This window comes from Bos mutus, chromosome 9 (assembly GCF_027580195.1).
Source record: "Bos mutus isolate GX-2022 chromosome 9, NWIPB_WYAK_1.1, whole genome shotgun sequence".
Taxonomy (NCBI): domain Eukaryota; kingdom Metazoa; phylum Chordata; class Mammalia; order Artiodactyla; family Bovidae; genus Bos; species Bos mutus.
Genome location: NC_091625.1, coordinates 60,469,168 through 60,487,450, shown reverse-complemented (window position 1 = coordinate 60,487,450; position 18,283 = coordinate 60,469,168). Strand labels below are relative to the sequence as shown.

The window sequence follows — 18,283 nt, the reverse complement described above, 5'->3', positions numbered from 1 at the left end:
TTAACCTCTAACACCTGATGCAAAGAACAGACTCAATTGAAAAGACCCTGATGCTGGAAAAGATTGAAGGCAGGAAGAGAAGGGGACAACAGAGGATGACATGGTTGGATGGCAGCACCGACTCAATGGACATGAGTTTGAGTAAACTCCAGGAGTTGGTGATGGACAGGGAGGCCTGTCGTGCTGCAGTCCATGGGATCACAGAGTTGGACACGACTGAGCGGCTGAACTGAACTGACACCTGAGATGTTTGGACCATGGTGATCTCACAACAGAGAATATTTGCTAATCCTGTTAGATGCTCCCTGAAGCTCTGCCTCAGTGGGGAGCCCATGGAGGGAGTGGAGTTTAGCAGTTGGTAATTTGTTTTCCCACCTGGCTAATGGAGTTGGGCACTTCCAGAAGCTCAGATCCCAGCAGCTCAGCTATCTCCTGCTATCACATGACTCCATCCTCACTGCCAGACCACTCATGAGTCCAGCGTACTCACGTCATCTGGGCTGCGCGCCATTCAGTATCTCGTTTTCCCTTTACAGCAAAATTCAGACTCAAAGTGATCAAATATTCTTTTCTGGCTTAGCTGTATTTCTGCCCTAACCAATTCTAAACTCTCTGCCCTGCAATTTACTGTATCTGGCATTGGTTTTTCCTTTTCCCCGTTTGCATTCATTCAGCTTTTTATTTTCACTTAAACCTATTATTATGAGATATAGATTCACATGCCTTAGTAAGAAGCAATATTCTTCATCCAGCTTCCCCCAAAGGTGACTTTCTGCATAATGATAGCACAATATCAAAACCAGGAAACTGGGTTTAGTGCCTTTTGTCTACTCTCAAAGGCATTAAGGATTTTTTAAATTGAGAGTTGAAGAACTGCATTTAGCATTATCACACTTTTAAGATTTCTTATCAGATTAATCAGGTAGCAGGTAAGGGTCCAAACAAGGGAGAGGCATGGCCTCTCTCGAAGGAAACCGTTCCGAAGGCCTCTGGCTCTATAATCTCCAACACAGAGATCAGAGAAAATCAGTTTACAATGCATAATGATATGTCTTTATTTCATCAACAGAAATGGTGTCTAGACAAAATTCAGTTAACACTAGCAATTCAATTGAGTGAATTTTTTTTTTTTGCACAATAGTGTATTTACAATGAGTAAATGAAGTTTCCATTCATTAGTTCATAGCAATGCTTTTTTTCTTCCCCCAAAAAAGGTAAAAATTCTTAGTTACAGAGAATAAGCATCAACAGCCATTTCATTTTTACAATAAAAACCACAAGAAAAAACCACAATCACTTAGGAAATAAAAAGACAAGCCTAAGAACTAGTACAACAAAATGATGCATTGAATTAAGTTACATTAATCGCATAGAATTTGTGTAAAAAGTATGTAGAAAAACACCTGATGTAACCTGTTACAGTCGTTGACCAGTTATGAGAGGTACAGAGGGTTATACAGGTAGATATGTGTGAAAACTGTCCGTATTGTTCGACCTGGGGAGGAAGAGGAGAGGGGCAGTAGCCCCTTGCATACACTGAGAAAACCCTGTTTTGAAAATGGCCTCTGGAGTTTGTAAGGCATAGATTGGAGGTGCACTTGCATTAGACTGGTTCTGGAACAAATTCTCACAGGCCCATAGGACCTCACAAGCAAAGGTGGCACTTGTCTTGAACGGCTCACCGTGTCTGACCAGTGCCCGAAGCTCCTGAACGCCCGTGGAAGCGTCTGAATCTCTCACTAGAAGTGGCAGGTCTTTTACGCCGGGGCGTGAATGGGCCTCTCAGCGTTCACACATGCACACTGCACTGTTAGGACTCCCGTGGAGGTCACCCCTCTGCCTCCAGGCATGTTTTGGTAGAAGACTTAGCATCAAACTGTAGGAAGAAAACCTCTCTTTGTCCAAATCCCTTCACTCTTTCCTGTCCCCACAGGAGCGTCCGGTGCTGCAGTTGAGTCTACCTGAAATGCATACTCTGGGTGCACTTCTGTGTCTAAGGAGGCCACTGTGTTATCTGAGGTCAGTCCACTGGAATGGAAAGCAAAGTCAAAGTTGGTTGTCCTTTGCTGGAGAGTGAAACGCACACACCGTGTCGAAACACGAAACCAGAGCTATGAAGGTGGGCCTCTGCAACCGAGTGGGTTTTCTTCACAACATGGCAGCATCCTTGTCATATGACAATGAAAATGCACTGATACTCATTTGCTATAAATACTATCTCCAAGGTGGAGTTTAGGAAAATACTATACACTTACTTTTCTTTGCAAGAAATGTTTTTGCACCGTCAGTCGAATAATTTATCCTCCATCTGCCACAATAGGTTTTTTTCTATGTACAAAGACTGCTTGCACGCACTATTTGTGTACAAATATATTTTATTCTGCAGCATCCGTCTTCGATGCTTGGGTCAGGAGATAGCTTGGGCAGTATTCGGCACACACAGCTTACACACAGAATGCCTCCAGGCACACACAATGCCTGCATGAATTCCAATTCCACAAAGGCTTCCCACTGAGCACTGACTTGCCAGTAATGGAACCCACAGCAAAATCCTCAATTTGGGGAAGAAAGACTAACTCATGATCCAGTGAATAGCTTTATTCTTTAAAAAAAAAAAAAAAATTGTGTTTCTTTGCCTGTTTATAGTGATTTGAGGACAAAACTTCATTCTTTTTGTCCTCTTGATCAGCAACTCCTCCAACAAATGTTAAGTTCTACTGGTGCAGTTTGAAGTCATTTATTAAGTGGCTCCTAGTTGAAAACGGTTATAATGTACGGAGCTAGGGAGAAGGCAATGGCACCCCACTCCAGTACTCTTGCCTAGAAAATCCCATGGACGGAGGAGCCTGGTAGGCTACAGTCCATGGGGTCGCTAAGAGTCGGACACAACTGAGTGGCTTCACTTTCACTTTTCACTTTCATGCACTGGAGGAGGAAATGGCAACCCACTCCAGTGTTCTTGCCTGGAGAATCCCAGGGACAGCGGGGCCTGGTGGGCTGCCGTCTATGGGGTCGCACAGAGTCGGACATGACTGAAGCGACTTAGCAGTAGCAGTAGCAGCAGGGAACCAATAGGGAGTCTAAAGAGCTTTGCAGGTTTTTACTCCTTTTGAAAGGATTATGCTACATAATCTAGCACATGGATCAGCTTGAAGGGGCAAGTGGGTTCTTCAAAGCTGTATATTTTCGCACCTTTGTCTGTTCATTTCTTCTTCTTTATTGGCAATCATAAAGCATTTAGAGAGAAAGTATAGGTTTAGACCTCTTGATAATAGCATTGGACTTCAGTGTGCCCACCTGGTTTTTAGAAGTCCCCTCATGCGAATTCTGTTGCTGGTCCCTGCCTTCCTTTTCAAGGAGAAGTGGCAGCTGACATACTAATCATCAGCCTTTTTTTTTTTTTTTTTACTTCCTTGGGAAAGCAACACAAGGATTAAATCCAAAATCATAGTGCATCTTTAAAGCAGCATACCTTTAGAAATACAGTTAATAAATTACTTGTACACTATACAAAATACCCTTCTCTACGGCAGCATCACCTCTGATGCCTGAGTCATTAGTAAGGGAACCCAGAAGAGGAGGAGCAGGTGGCCTAGTCACTTTTCCAGCTTTTTTTGTTTGTTTGTTTGTTTTTGCCATGGTTTTGTTCCAGAATCAGTATGTCATGAAGTTATTTTATTCAAGGCACCCCCAGATAACGCAGAGAAACAGACATATACAGCAAAGCATGCACCTGCCCAAGCCGGACCAATCTGAACGAAGTGAGGTTGTCTGGAGACACAAGCAGAAAAAAGGCAGATCCGAGGGGAGGACTAGTTTCAGGCAGATGTTAAGTAGCCACAGGATCACCTCCATTGTCCCTGCTGCAGCAGCCCATGCCTACCCCGGCCACTTGGAGACACAATTTCCTGTCATAAGGACCCTCCTGAACATTTCATGGCTGGAATATAAATGCCAGAGTTCCTTATATCTGTAAGGATAGAACCTTAATGGTACAACTAGATGTCACCATTCCACACAAACACTATTCCTTGCTGTTAACTTGCTTTTCTCGTTCATAAAAGACTCGGGTTTCACTAATGGATCCCAGGAAAAGGAGACAGGCTGGTTTTAAAACTCCACTTGAGGCAACCTGGACCCTGGTCCCCAGCTAGTCCTCCCTTTGAATCAACCTGGAAATAATCTTGACAAGCACATGGTTCAGACCAGTAAGAGACACAGACATGTCATGTCAACAACTGAAAAAAGCCAGTCGCTGTTCCTGGTGGACAGTGAACCAAATTCCAACAACTTGTTCAAATCTCCAAGAAATCGAAAGATGGTTTCTCTAGCAGTGTTTTTAACTGGTTCCCATGGCAGGCATGGCGAGGGTGTGGTTAGGGAAGAGGAAGACATTTGAGGCAGGAGCTGGCCAGAGGAGGCCATGGGCTGAGTTTGGGGGAGAGAAATATAGGAACCCCCTCCCCAGCTGGAAGCCAGCAGCGCAGGACAAACGAAAGGGGGGCGTTCAAAACGGGGTCAAGATGACCAGGTGCACATGAGTGGGTACCAGGGTCATTCACAGCAATGAGCCAGTTTGGACCTGGTTATGATATGAGCAGAAAACATTCCTTTTTTAAAAGAAGAGGAGGTCACTTAAAAAAGGCAACAAGAGAGTTAAAAAACCAAAAAAAAAAAAAAACCTTTTAGCCAACTCTTCCACCAGAACACACACCTATGATGGATCACGGCTTTCACACTGAGTTTAAACTGGAGCTGTCCCCAGTTTTCCCCAAAGGCAAACCTCAGAGAAGCACAGAACTAGGCCAAGAAATTCCAACAGCCACAACAGAAACCGCAGCTTCGACTCAGCAGGAGCAAAACGTATCTTAGACAAGTGTGCACACACACACACACACACACACACACACACACACACACGAGAAAAAACAAAAACCCAGAGGCAGGTTCTAAAAGTGGAACTATTTTCAAAGAAAAGCCTTTTTTTTTGTTTTTTTTAAACCCTACCGCATGAACCAACAAATTTCTGGCATTCATACATATTTAAACATTTAGCACTAATATTTGTACAGAAAAAAGTTAATAATACTAAAACATGTTACTATGATTTCACTTTTCGCCTACGTCATATACTAATTTCCCCTTTCACATGCAGCTTTAATATCGTCCAAACAATGGCACAAATGAAGAAACAAAACCATCTAGTCCCCACGGCCCACCACCCCACCCCCACATTAAACTGTTCCGGACTCCTCCCTGCAGCCAAGCTGGAGGACCCACAGGAGAGGGGGTGCTGACCTCTCCCCCAACACAGGCTTCAAGGGGTCTGCACCCCTTCCTGTAAACGCAGCCAGGGGCCCACACGCCCCCTGAGCCAAGGGAAGCCACTCTCTGTGGGTTGCAAGCCAACTAGTTTTGCAGCAAAAGAAGGAAATCATCATCAGGAGAGAGTAGGGAGGTGCGTGGTGGGGGTAAGGGGCAGGGAGGGCTCCTGGACGCATCGTGTCCAAAGCCTCAGATGAAATCTGCCTTCAGACCAAGAAAATTGGTGGGAAAACCTCAGGATGCAACTTAAAGCATTTGGAGAAAGAAGGGACAAAGAAATACTTTTGTCTGTGCCAGGAACAGACATCAGGCTACAACTGTCCTGCTCTCTCCTACTTGGGCGGGGCCAGCGGCATTAACCCCAGGACAGCCGCATAAAGGTGGGACCCCCAGGGCGATGACTCAAACCCCCTCAGGTGAGTCCCAGGGGAGGCAGGTCCGGGGCAGGGTGGCCAAGCAGCCAAGTCCTTTGAAGGAGAAGTTCCTACTTGTCCTATACATCCAGAGCAGGCAGAGGCCTGGGGCAGTGTTGAAATGAATGGGACTTACTCCCTGTCTAAGAAACCAGTTCTAACTTGGTATCTAGGAGCCAAAGCCTGCTGAGTTCCGGTATAACATGACGATTCCCGCTGTTTCAATGCACTTTCCAGTGAGATGTCCAAACTCTTTCCCCACTTAGAAATCTGAACATCAACTCTGAACTCTCTGCATTTTAACTTTGCTTAGGAAAAGGTGGGGAGGAGGTGAGATATAAAAATATTCAAGCAGATTATTGTCTACATCCTAGGATGAATTCATTATTTGGCAAGATTGTTTTTCTTACATAATTATCACCTGAGTGCTTTTTTTTTTTTTTTTTTTAATTAGCTGTTTTACTTTTTGAAGTAAGAGCAAAGAATATACAGTTTACTTGAGTTATACTGAAGTGACAACTTCATTTAAGAAAATAGGTTTGACCCAAAACTCAGTGCAAGTGGCAAAGTTGACCTTGACTGTACAGTATCCGCAAAAAAAAAAAAAAAAAAACCCACGATACTCAACTGGCACCGTCTGACAGTGCCCAAATCAAACTAAACCAACAAAAAAATAAAAGGTCTGAAATAAAATGTCAAAGAAAGCTTCCAACACTGAATTCTGTCCATAAATAAGCACAACTTCAACTGCGAAGCAAGAAAAACGACCAGGTTAACAGTTACAAACCGGTTCTAGCATCAGAGACAAAAGAAGAGGAATGTTGGAACCTGTTTATAAACGAGAAACCAAGTTTCCAGTTTTAGGATGAGAAAATTGAGGCATGCAGGACTTTTGCATATGGAGAGAGATAATATATTTCATATATATTATATATATAATATGTACAGTCTAGCTATAAAACTTTGATGTGTATAGAAGCTGTCTTCCATGAAAAAAGTTGAACATTCAGAAGAAATTCCTGAGATAGGGTTTGTGACATGGGCCACTGAGAAAAGAAATCCGTGGTTGGGTCCTAGAGGTGTTATAATCTATCCCTGTAAAGACTGAAATGAACCCACAGACAGACAGCGTTGCCACTGTCGTCTTTCCTTGCCTGAACAAGGGGTAGCACCATTGTGAAGGTAACTATATGTTGCTCCTGCTTGAAGGGAGGAGAGAATACTAAGAAACAGTATTGCTGCTAAGACCGCTGTAGTGTGCACCAGATTCCTTCTCGGTTCTTCCAGACGACAGACGAACAGCACCGCAGCCTGACCCAAGGACACCTGTGTGGGAGAGGGCTGAGAACTCGGGGGCAGGCCGTCACTGGGTGTAATCTTTCCTGGGTTGTTCATCCGTTGTACACTTATCAGTCATTTCCTGGCAGAAGTCCACGGTCACCGTTTGGCTCCTGGGTTCCAGGGGAGGCCCTCTCTCAGAGAAGGTCCCTGGGTCAGTGCCTTCCAGCCTCCGAGCAGAAGTACAGTTCTCTGAGGCGTTGCTGGGGGCCCAGGGAGGGCCGGGGGCAGCTGCCCCCTGCTCCAAGCAGCAGGGTGCACTTTCCCCCACTGCACACTGAGGGGCGGCAAGGTTCTGCTCCACGCTCAGGGGCGTGGGGTTAATACTGGGGGCTGTGGGAAGACCCACGGGTCTGAGGACAGGGCAGTACCGATGCAGGGCCTGGATCTGCTCGGGGCTCTGGATGTCTCGGCAGACTTCCTGGGAGAGGCAAGAGAAGTTGTCCAGCAGTTCTCCCATGCATGCTTTCAGCTGATTCCTCTCTGACAACAGCTTCTCTTTCTCACACACCTGGATAAGACAGGAAAAAGAGGCATACTGAAAAGCAGAGACATTATTTTGCCAACAAAGGTCGGTCTAGCCAAGGCTATGGTTTTTCCAGTGGTCATGTATGGATGTGAGAGTTGGACTGTGAAGAAAGCTCAGCACCGAAGAATTGATGCTTTTGAACTGTGGTGTTGGAGAAGACTCTTGAGAGTCCCTTGGACTGCAAGGAGATCCAACCAGTCCATTCTGAAGGAGATCAGCCTTGGGGTTTCTTTGAAAGGAATGATGCTAAAGCTGAAACTCCAGGACTTTGGCCACCTTATTCGAAGAGTTGACTCATTGGAAAAGACTCTGATGCTGGGAGGGATTGGAGGCAGGAGGAGAAGGGGATGACAGAGGATGAGATGGCTGGATGGCATCACTGACTCGATGGACGTGAGTCTCAGTGAACTCCAGGAGTTGGTGAGGGACAGGGAGGCCTGGCGTGCTGCAATTCATGGGGTCGAAAAGAGTCGGACATGACTGAGCGACTGAACTGAACTGAACTGAACTGATCCAGCCTGAATGGGAGGAGCTGATACCCTGTGTTCTGTGGGGGGTTCCTTCTTCAGTTTTTTGCATCCTACATTAGAGTGTAACTCAAGAATGACTGGGGCTTCCCCAGTGCCTCAGAGATAAAGAATCTGCCTGCAATGCACGAGCCACAGGAAACATAGGTTCAAACCCTATGTCAGGAAGATCCTCTGGAGGAGGGCATTGCAACTCACTCTAGTATTCTTGCCTGGACAATCCCATGGACAGAGGAGCCTCGTGGGCTATAATCCATGGGGTCGCAAAGAGTTGGGACATGACTGAAGCAACTTGGCACGCATGCATTCATGAATGACTAGGTCAGAATCTAGAAACTTAAAAGTTCCCTATCCATATTTTTGCCATATCTCCCATCTGAGCAGCCCACTGAGATATGCCAGCGTCCATGACACCTTCCCTGTGGCAGTTCTTCATCCTTTTCTGAGGCTTAGCCAAAAAAGTGAAAGTTGCTCAGTCTTGTCCGACTCTTTGCGACCCCATGGACTATATATAGTCCATGGAATTCTCCAGGCCAGAATACTGGAGTGGGTAGCTGTTCCCTTCTCCAGGGGCTCTTCCCAGCCCAGGGATTGAACCCAGGTCTCCCCCATTGCAGGTAGATTCTTCATCAGCTGAGCCACCAGGGAAGCCGTGGCCAAGCAACCAGCAAAGTCTCCACCCACCAGAAAACTGTAGACAATCAAGGTTCCAGTTTCCTGGTATTTGGGGTTTGAAGAGAATCAACTGGAAACTCTGTTTCCAACGTTATAGTTGAAAATCTCCCCCAGATACATTAGGGTTTGATTTCTGAAGGTCAAAAATAACTGACCAATTCTAACTATAAGACATTCTGTAAAAAGGCAAAACTATAGAGACACAAAAAGATCAGTATCTGCCAGGGGTTGGGGTTGGGGAGGGAGGTAAGAATAACTGAAACACAAAGGATTTTTAGGGCATGCAACATGTCACTGTCATAGCAAATACATATCATTATACATTTGTCCAAACCCACAGAACATACAACATCAAGAGTGACCCCTAAGGCAAATTATGGACTTTGAGTGATTACAATTTATCAATACAGACTCACCCACTGTAACAAACACACCACTCTGAGAAGACTGTGAGTGAGCAGAGGGAAGGAGCAGGTGGGAACTCTTATTTTCCCTTTAATTTTTCTGTGAACCTAAAACTTCTCTAAAAAAGCAAGTCTATTAAAAAAAACACATGAAAATTGCAAAAAAAATTCAACTACTGAAGTTTCTTATGGTTCACCCTATATCAGCACGCTCTTGGCCTTTGCAGCAGACCGACCGAACACAACGAGTCCTCCTATGATGGCTGAGGACTGTGTAGTGAGTCTCAAGTACCCAGTCTCTCTGGACATGGAAAGTGCCCACAGAGGTGCTAAGATAGGCTTAGTGTACTAGCCCAGGGTTCTGAGATGTTCTCCTCAGAGAAGATGCCATATAGACTCTAGTGTAACTAAAATTCATCACCCTATCAGAGAGATAAATGTGGTCATAACTATCTGTGTCAAGACAGAACATAAGGAATCTCCCTGAGACACAATTGCTGTGAAATGGATGGAGAGACGGGACATTTGAAGGGGTGTGAAGTGAGTCCTGACCCTTTGCAAGGGTACGCTGAGGGCTGAGGAGTGGATGAGAGAGGATGGGAAAGAGAGAGAGAAGAGGGAAGAGGGAAGAGAGAGAGCCAGAGATTGAGAGAGAGCGAGAGGAGAGTGAGGCAAACATACGACCACGGGGTCTCCTACATGGGAGCTGCACGTGCTGAAACATGAATGCAATCTGGCAGGCAGTGTGGGCACGTGTGTCGGAGACAGAGATTTACACGGGGAAAGGGCACCTGCTAAAATATTTATAAATTTATCAAGAAAACATGTTTTAAAGATGAAAAATAAACAGATGTACAAGTGCAACTTGAGAGAGATATACATTTTGTGAAATACATTTTGCGAGTTTGCAAAAGCAGAGTGAGTGCCATGCGGGAGACCAGTGGGAGTGAGTGGGCAGGACCAACCTGTGGACACCGCCCCCCAGCAAGCTGGTGGAAGTGGAGGTACGGAATAAAACACATCCGGAGGGCCCCCAAGGAAAGGATATCTTACACCAGTAGCTGTGCAACTTGGACCTCCTTCCCTGGACCTGCAACTCAGCAAACTGAGAGGGAACACCATCCCTGGGAAGGATCTCGGTCTCAATTCTGCCACATCTTCTTGGCCAAGTCACCTACCCCTCAATGCCCACTGACCTGCAACATGTCCTGGGCCACTTTCTAGAAGGAAGAAAATGAAATGCAGCCTGTGGCAGTGTTTTGGCTCTCTGCAGGAAAGGCCGTATAAATCCAGGCCTCGGTTAACAGCAGGATGCTTTAAGTCACAGGTGTACTGTGGATGAGCATGTGACACTCACATTCCATGGGGAAGGTAGCACATTATTCAAGGGGTTTCCAAAAGGCAAGGGGAGAACTAGGAGATGCCCTCTGGTTTCAGCTGAGCAATATCAGCACAGAGCTCTAAGTTTCTGCCCGGTGTGTGGCTTAGACTTTTAAAATTTGTTCAGTATGACATAAGTACACAGAGAAGAGATCTAATTACAAAAAATCAGGCATTTCTCAAATATGGGTGATTAGATTTATTCCTGTACCTGGAAAAGAGCGCAGGGCCAGAATTACCATAGGCATATGCTTAAAGTTCGATGGCTTATCCCCAGCAGGCCCAGCCTCGCCTGAGCACCTAGCTAAGCCAAGCAGGTTTCCAGAAGACCCACACTCACCAGCAGCAGTATCTGGCTTCCTGATGTCAGCTTAAATTAAACATTTTTCGTTGCTGTTGTTACATGTGTGTGCTTGGTCGCTCAGTTGTGTTCAATTCTTTGGGACCCCATGGATTGTAGCCCTCCAGGCTCCTCTGCCCATGGGATTCTCCAGGCAAGAATACTGGAGTGGGTTGCCATGCCCTCCTCCAGGGGATCTTTCCAGCCCAGGAATTGAATCTGCATTTCAGACATTTCCTGCATTGGCAGGAGGGTTCTTTACCACTAGCGCCACCTGTGAAGCCTCGTCGTTGTTGTTGTTAGAACAACATTAAAGAAAAACTTGAAAAGAGAAGGAATTTTCAATCCCAGGACTCAGTCACAATTTCCAGTACATTTTAGGGCAACAGACATTTCCTGAGAGGCTTCAGTGGGCCTGCACTGGAGACTCAGAGATCGTCAAGACTGTCCTTGTCATGAGGAATCTACAGTCTAGGGCCGGGATTGAGAAGACAGATAGATACACAGATAATGCAAGACTAATGTGATAAGTACAAAGTCAGATGTCAGAAAGGGCTCCGAGGACAGAGACTCAGCCTCACCAAAGACTCAGGAAAGGGGTTTCTAGGAGGAGACAGTAACCTGACTTTTAAGGAACAAAAGACACAGATAAGAAAACAGTCGAAGACTGTCCCAGGTAGAGGAGACACAGCCGAGGCAGGAACACAGAGGTGCAGACAGCAGGAGATGGGGCTGGGGGAAGTGCACCGAGTTTGACTTTCTTGGGGGTCCAGTTCCAGGAAGGGAGTGGAAGGTGACACTAGAGGGGTAGACTGAGTCACAGACAGCACAGTGCATCTTGTTGAGGAACCTGGCCTTTATCGTGTAGGTGACGGGAGCTGCTGAACATGCGTAAATCTTCCCTGCTTGGTGGGTGTTAATTAGATTAAAAAGAAAACAAAACATGATGTCCAGGACTATCTTGAGAACCGGTAACATTAAAAATTTTTTCTTTAATTTTTTAATTGCTTTACAATCCTGTGTTAGTTTCTGCTGCATAGCAACGTGAATCAGCTATACCTATACATACATCCCCTCCCTTTAGCCTCATTCCCATCCCCCACTCCCATCTTACCCCTGTAGGTTGTCACAGAGCACTGAGCTGAGCCCCCTGTGCTGTACAGCAGCCTCCCACTAGCTGTCTATTTCATACATGGTAGTGGAGATATGTAAGTGCTACTCTCTTGGTTCACCCCACCCTCTCCTTCCCCCACTGTCTCCACAAGTCCAGACAACAAGTAACATTTATTCAAAGTTTCTCAAGTGGGTCTTAGGAAGCATCACTACAAACAAAGCTAGTGGAGGTGATGGAATTCCAGTTGAGCTCTTTCAAATCCTGGAAGATGATGCTATGAAAGTGCTGCATTCAGTATGCCAGCTAATCTGGAAAACTCAGCAGTGGCCACAGGACCAGAAAAGGTCAGTTTTCATTCCAATCCCAAAGAAAGGCAATGCCAAAGAATGTTCAAACTACCACACAACTGCACTCATCTCACACGCTAGCAAAGTAATGTTCAAAATTCTCCAAGCCAGGCTTCAACAGTACATGAATCGTGAACTTCCAGATGTTCAAGCTGGATTTAGAAAAGGCAGAGGAACCAGAGATCAAATTGCCAACATCCGCTGGATCACCAAAAAAGCAAGAGAGTTCCAGAAAAACATCTAGTTCTGCTTTATTGACTATGCCAAAGTCTTTGTGTGGATCATAACAAACTGTGGAAAATTCTTCAAGAGATGGGAATACCAGATCACCTGACCTGCCTCCTGAGAAATCTGTATGCAGGTCAAGAAGCAACAGTGAAAACTGGATATGGAACAACAGACTGGTTCCAAACTGGGAAAGGAGTACGTCAAGGCTGTATATTGTCACCCTGCTTATTTAACTTACATGCAGAGTACATCACGAGAAATGCTGGACTAGATGAAGCACAAGCTGGAATCAAGATTGCTGGGAGAAATATCAATAACCTCAGATATGCAGATGATACCATATTTATGGCAGAAAGTGAAGAACTAAAGAGCCTCTTGAGGAAAGTGGAAGAGGGGAGTGAAAAAGTTGGCTTAAAACTCAACATTCAGAAAACTAAGATTATGGCATCTGGTCCCATCACTTCATGGCAAATAGATGGGGAAACAATGGAAACTGAGAGACTTTATTTTTTGGGCTCCAAAATCACTGCAGATGGTGACTGCAGCCATGAAATTAAAAGACGCTTAATCCTTGGAAGAAAAGTTATGACCAACCTAGACAGCATATTAAAAAGCAGAGCCATTACTTTGCCGACAAAGGTCTGTCTAGTCAAAGCTATTTTTTTTCCAGCAGTCATGTATGGATGTGAGAGCTAGACCATAAAGAAAGCCGAGTGCTGAAGAATTGATGCTTTTGAACTGTGGTGTTGGAGAAGACTCTTGAGAGTCTCTTGGACTGCAAGGAGATCCAGCCAGTCCATCCTAAAGGAGATCAGTCCTGGGTGTTCATTGGAAGGACTGATGCTAAAGCTGAAACTCCAATACTTTGACCACCTGATGCGAAGAACTGACTCATTTGAAAAGACTCTGATGCTGGGAAAGATTGAAGGAGGGAGGAGAAGGGAATGACAGAGGATGAGATGGCTGGATGGCATCACCAACTCGATGGACATTAGTTTGAATAAGCTCCAGGAGTTGGTGATGGCCAGGGAAGCCTGGCATACTGCAGTCCATGGGGTCTCGAAGAATCGGACACGCCTGAGTGACTGAACTGAACTGAACCTGAACTCTCAAATGTCTTATCATGCTCTTAGGTTCTCATTAGGACATTGGCTTACCATGAGGCAAAGGACTGTCATGTATAGCCTGAGGACCCAAACTCAGGTCTTGACCACAGTACGTGGCCTCCCTCTTCTTCAGGCTGCCACAGACATGGGACCTGGGATGAATTTCTAGGATTGGGCCAGCAATGAATGAGCTGAATGAGGCTGTACTTCAAGGGTACAGTCAGGAACCAGAGGCCACTTGGATTTACTTCCTGTAGTTTAAGGTTGCTGATCCAGAAGGGAATGCAGACTACTGAGTGAGGGGGAGGCTTGAAAGATCAAACAATAGTCTCAGAGACAAAAGACTCCCAGGCACAGGAAGAGGTGACAACCACTCTGAGGCAGAAGTGCAGAATTCAGGACCCCAGGGCTGCTGAAGGGCTTCAGGAGATCAGGTGGCTGAGCGGCCCCTGGTGGCAGGCTGGCGTCCTGCCCCTAACCTACACCTCCGTGGGAGGCAGGAGAAAGTGCAACAACAAGATCTGGGATCAGACAACCAGACTTGCTTTCAAGCTCCATCACATGGTGGGGAGTTATCAAACCTCTCTGCACTCTGGTTTCCTTCTCTGTGAATGGAGATAAAGTAGTACTTAAATCATAGGGCTGATGTGAGGATTACATGTGACATCTACAGAAAGAGACCAGAATAATACCTGGTCCACATATACAGCAATAAATGTTAGCTCTAGACTCACGTTGAATGGAAAATAAGAAGAATTACCTCTACGGGAGGGAAGGAATGGTAGTTTCAGATTAGCAGAGGCAAGCTATTATACACAGGATGGATGAACAACGAGGTCCTAGGATATGGCACAGGAATTTACATTCAGTATCCTATGACAAACCATAATGGAAAAGAATATGAAAAAGTATATGCATATAACTGAGTCACCTTGCTGTACAAAGGAAACTAACACAACACTGTGAATCAATTAGACTTCAAAAAAAAAGAATCACCTCTATACGAATGTGAAAGTGAAAGTCGCTCAGTGTTGTCCGACTCTTTGCGACCCCATGCACTATACAGTCCATGGCATTCTCCAGGCCAAAATACTGGAGTGGGTAGCCTCTCCCTTCTGCAGGTGATGTTCCCAACACAGGGATCAAATGCATTGCAGGAAGATTCTTTACCAGCTGAGCCACCAGGGAAGGTTGGTGGTTTGAGCACACCCAGGGACGACTGCCCCTGTGATCTATACAAATGGCTAAGATATAAAATACTGACACACAATCACACAGCCGCATAGACACACATATGTTACAGATGTAAAGCTATTATTTTTTAAGAACTCCTTTAAAAATCAATGCGAATGTCCCTGAATGGTGGCCCTTCTCTCTGCCTGTCTGGCCTTTGCTACTGAAAGTCTGCATCAGTCTTGGTCATTCCAGGTTGCTGACAGCAAAGGGCGAGCCAACTCACCAGTTTGCGGATTTCACATTCTAAGTTCTGAATACAGTCCAGCTTCCTCTTGCGGCAGCGCTGGGCGGCGATACGGTTTTTGCTGCGCCGGCGGACATCGTGAATGAACTCTAACTGCTCCGATGTCAGCTTGTGCATCTTGATCATCATCTGGAAGTCATTCCTCGGAAGGTCTGTGATTTGATCGACAGGAAATGGAAGTTTGACCTGCAACCAAGAGTAACAGAACATGATTATGGCAGCTGGATTTTATAGTTTTCATTCTGGAGAGTGGAACATCAAAAAATGGTAAAATCTCCTTTTTAATGATGACCAAGTACTATGAAAACAACTGAAGCAAGCAGTGATGATTCTTTCCTGTTTCAAATATAAATAAGATGAAATATTCAGACAAACACAATGTGAACACACACATATTATGATGTGGTTATCATTCCTGAGCTCTTAGAAGCAAACAGCATGGAAACAATGGAAAATGTATACACTGTCATGGCCACAGCGCTTTCGTAAGCAGGGCTCTACAATTAGTTGAAACCAACTCCCATTGAGCCTCAACTCAGTGAAGTAACAATTTATAGACAGACATCATCTGAGGAATCATCTAAAACACTTGAATTAAGAGAGCCCTGTACACCTTGGAGATGCTGGAAAGACGAAACAGTCGGTGTGATTTGTAGTTGCAGCAGCGTAAGGGAGACAGATATAGGGAGAGACCCTGGCGAGGCTACATCATTGAGATCTAGGAGTTAGAACTGGCTTTTAGTCCTTCCTGCCAGACTTGAGACTTCAGGCTGGTCACCATACTTTTCTGAGCCCCAGTTTCCTCATCTGCAAAATGGGGCATGCTTTTTAGCTGCACAGTGCTATTATATACCCGTGAGGCACTATGGATTTTTGGAAAATAAAATGGCCCATGCTCTCACATTTTCTTTTACAATGTGATGCTGACCTTCCTCTGTCAAAAGGTGGAATGCATGTTCCTGCCTTTTGACCAAAACAATGAAATGGGAGTAATCCATGTAACTTCTGAGGTGACATCATAAGACCTGTACAGTATCTTCTTAGGCCTCTTAGATCAGGGCCAACCTAGGCCGTGGACCAGCACCTCCTGACAGACCAGCGGCAGCATTTGATCAGAAATAAAAGGCACAATAAATGCAATGCGCTTGAATCATCCAGAAACCATCTTCCCCACAATCAGTCTGTGGAAAAATTATCTTCCACAAAATCAGTCCCTGGTGCCAAAAAGGTTGGGGACTGCTATCTAAGACTGTGCTCTCTTTAGGACACATTGTGGAGAGGCCCAGGTAGAGAGGAACTGAGGTCTCCAGCCAACAGCCAGCATCACCTCATCAGTCCCATGAATGAGCCACCTTGGATGAGGATCCTCCAGGCCCAGGCAAACCTCCAGAGGTTGCCTCCTGCCAACATCTGACTTAAACCCCACGAGATATTCTGAGCCAGGCATGCTCAGATGGGCCACTTCTGAATTCCAGACCCACAGAAACAATGAGAAATGTTAAATGATTGTTTGAAGCTACAAAGTTTTGGGGTGATTTGTTGCATGGGTGCGTGCTAAGTCTCTTTAGCTGTGTCCGACTCTTTGACCCTATAGACCACAGACCACTAGGCTTCTCTGTCCACGGGATTCTCCTGGCAAGAATACTGGAGAGGGTTGCCAAGCTCTCCTCCAGGGGTTCTTCCCCACCCAGGGACAGAAGCTACATCTCTTACATCTCCTGCGTTGGCAGGGAGGTTCTTTACCACTAATGCCACCTGGGAAGCCCTGGGATGATTTGTTATGCAGCAACAAATAATTGATGCAGATACTGTTTTCAACAAGAGTCTCACTTTCAAATTCTTGTAAATCAAGGAAAAGGTGAGCATCCTCCAAAGAATCCTTCTTTAGCATTTAGCAGAGAACCAATGTTCTCTCGAGCTTCCTCTGCACCAAGATAGAGAACACAGACCTGCACCTTCCAGTAGTCTGCCACTGCCCCCTTCAGGACTCCCTATGAGGCAGAGACTTCAGGAGTCAGCTCTGGTCCCGTCCAGAAGCTTCTGGAAGTGGAAGGTTGAGTGTTGCTTGGCCAAGACACAGTGTTTCCCAACTCAGGGGCTGAGCGCCTGCTTAACACGAGCATCTGCTTTGGGTACACCAGCAGATGGAGCTATAAACCTAAACTTCGTTCAGGCACTAGCCCAGCGCTGTCCAATGCAAACAACGTGAGCTGCCAGTGGGATTGTTACGCCTTCTAATAGCCACGTTAAAGGAAGTGAAAAGAAACAGGTGACACTAATTTTAATAATATACCAAATAGAACCTAATGTAGCTAAAATATTATCAACAGTAATCAGCATAAAATTAATAAGACATTTCACTTTTGGGGGGATACCACATTTTCAAAACCCGAGGTGCATTTTATACTTGGGTGTGCCTCACCATTCAGACTAGCCTCATTTCCAGTGCTCAGTAGCCACATGCAGCGTGTGCCTCCTGTACTGGGCAGCATAGCTTTAGCAGACAGAACAAGTCGACTCGAGTGAACTTGGATAACCAGAGGAACAGACAGGCCATTCTGGGTTTAACTGATCAAAATCCTTTTGGTGAAGAAATAGCCCTTAGTTAGTATTCAGAACCTACAGGGTTATGTCTGGGTCGTTCAGAGGAGTGAGAGGAAGATCTTTAATCCTGAGCTCAGGCTTTTGCTTTGGTTGCATCAGAGGCAGGCAGCCCCTGAGTGAGTCTGGACCCTGGCATTTGTGGTTACTTAATCCCCTGGCACAAAGGCAATCCTAGTAAATGATCGTTTGCCTTCCTGCGTCTGGGTGCGACAGCTCAGTCAGGTTTCTTCATAGCTCTAAGCCTGTGAGACGTGGCATTTGCTGAAGGCTCCCGATGGGTGCTCTGATTGAACTTCCATAGGGCAACCTCTGTTCCATGACAGCTGTCCAATGCTGGCTCAGGAGGGCAGAAATCACCACAGTGCACATAACAGCACAGTCGGCTCAGCCCTGCTCCAGCCGCTAATGACGGGCGGTCAGCACAAACAGCTCCTTGTTATGGGCCCGGCAAAGGGCTTTGTCCACGGGCCGTG

The 18,283-nt window shown here is 45.7% G+C and overlaps 1 protein-coding gene across 6 annotated transcripts in view; it reads right to left on the bottom strand.

The window, feature by feature from the left end:
• Positions 1–1,030: 1,030 nt before the first annotated feature.
• Positions 1,031–18,283, bottom strand: part of BACH2 (BTB domain and CNC homolog 2) — a 392,327-nt gene continuing 375,074 nt past the window's right edge. For all 6 annotated transcript variants that reach the window (XM_070376589.1, XM_070376585.1, XM_070376587.1 and 3 more), the window contains 2 exons: positions 15,186–15,392; positions 1,031–7,587 (listed from right to left, as the gene is read on the bottom strand). In XM_070376589.1, coding sequence (XP_070232690.1) covers positions 7,102–7,587; positions 15,186–15,392 — 693 coding nt within the window. In that variant the 3' untranslated portion in view covers positions 1,031–7,101. The remainder of the gene's footprint in view (positions 7,588–15,185; positions 15,393–18,283) is intronic.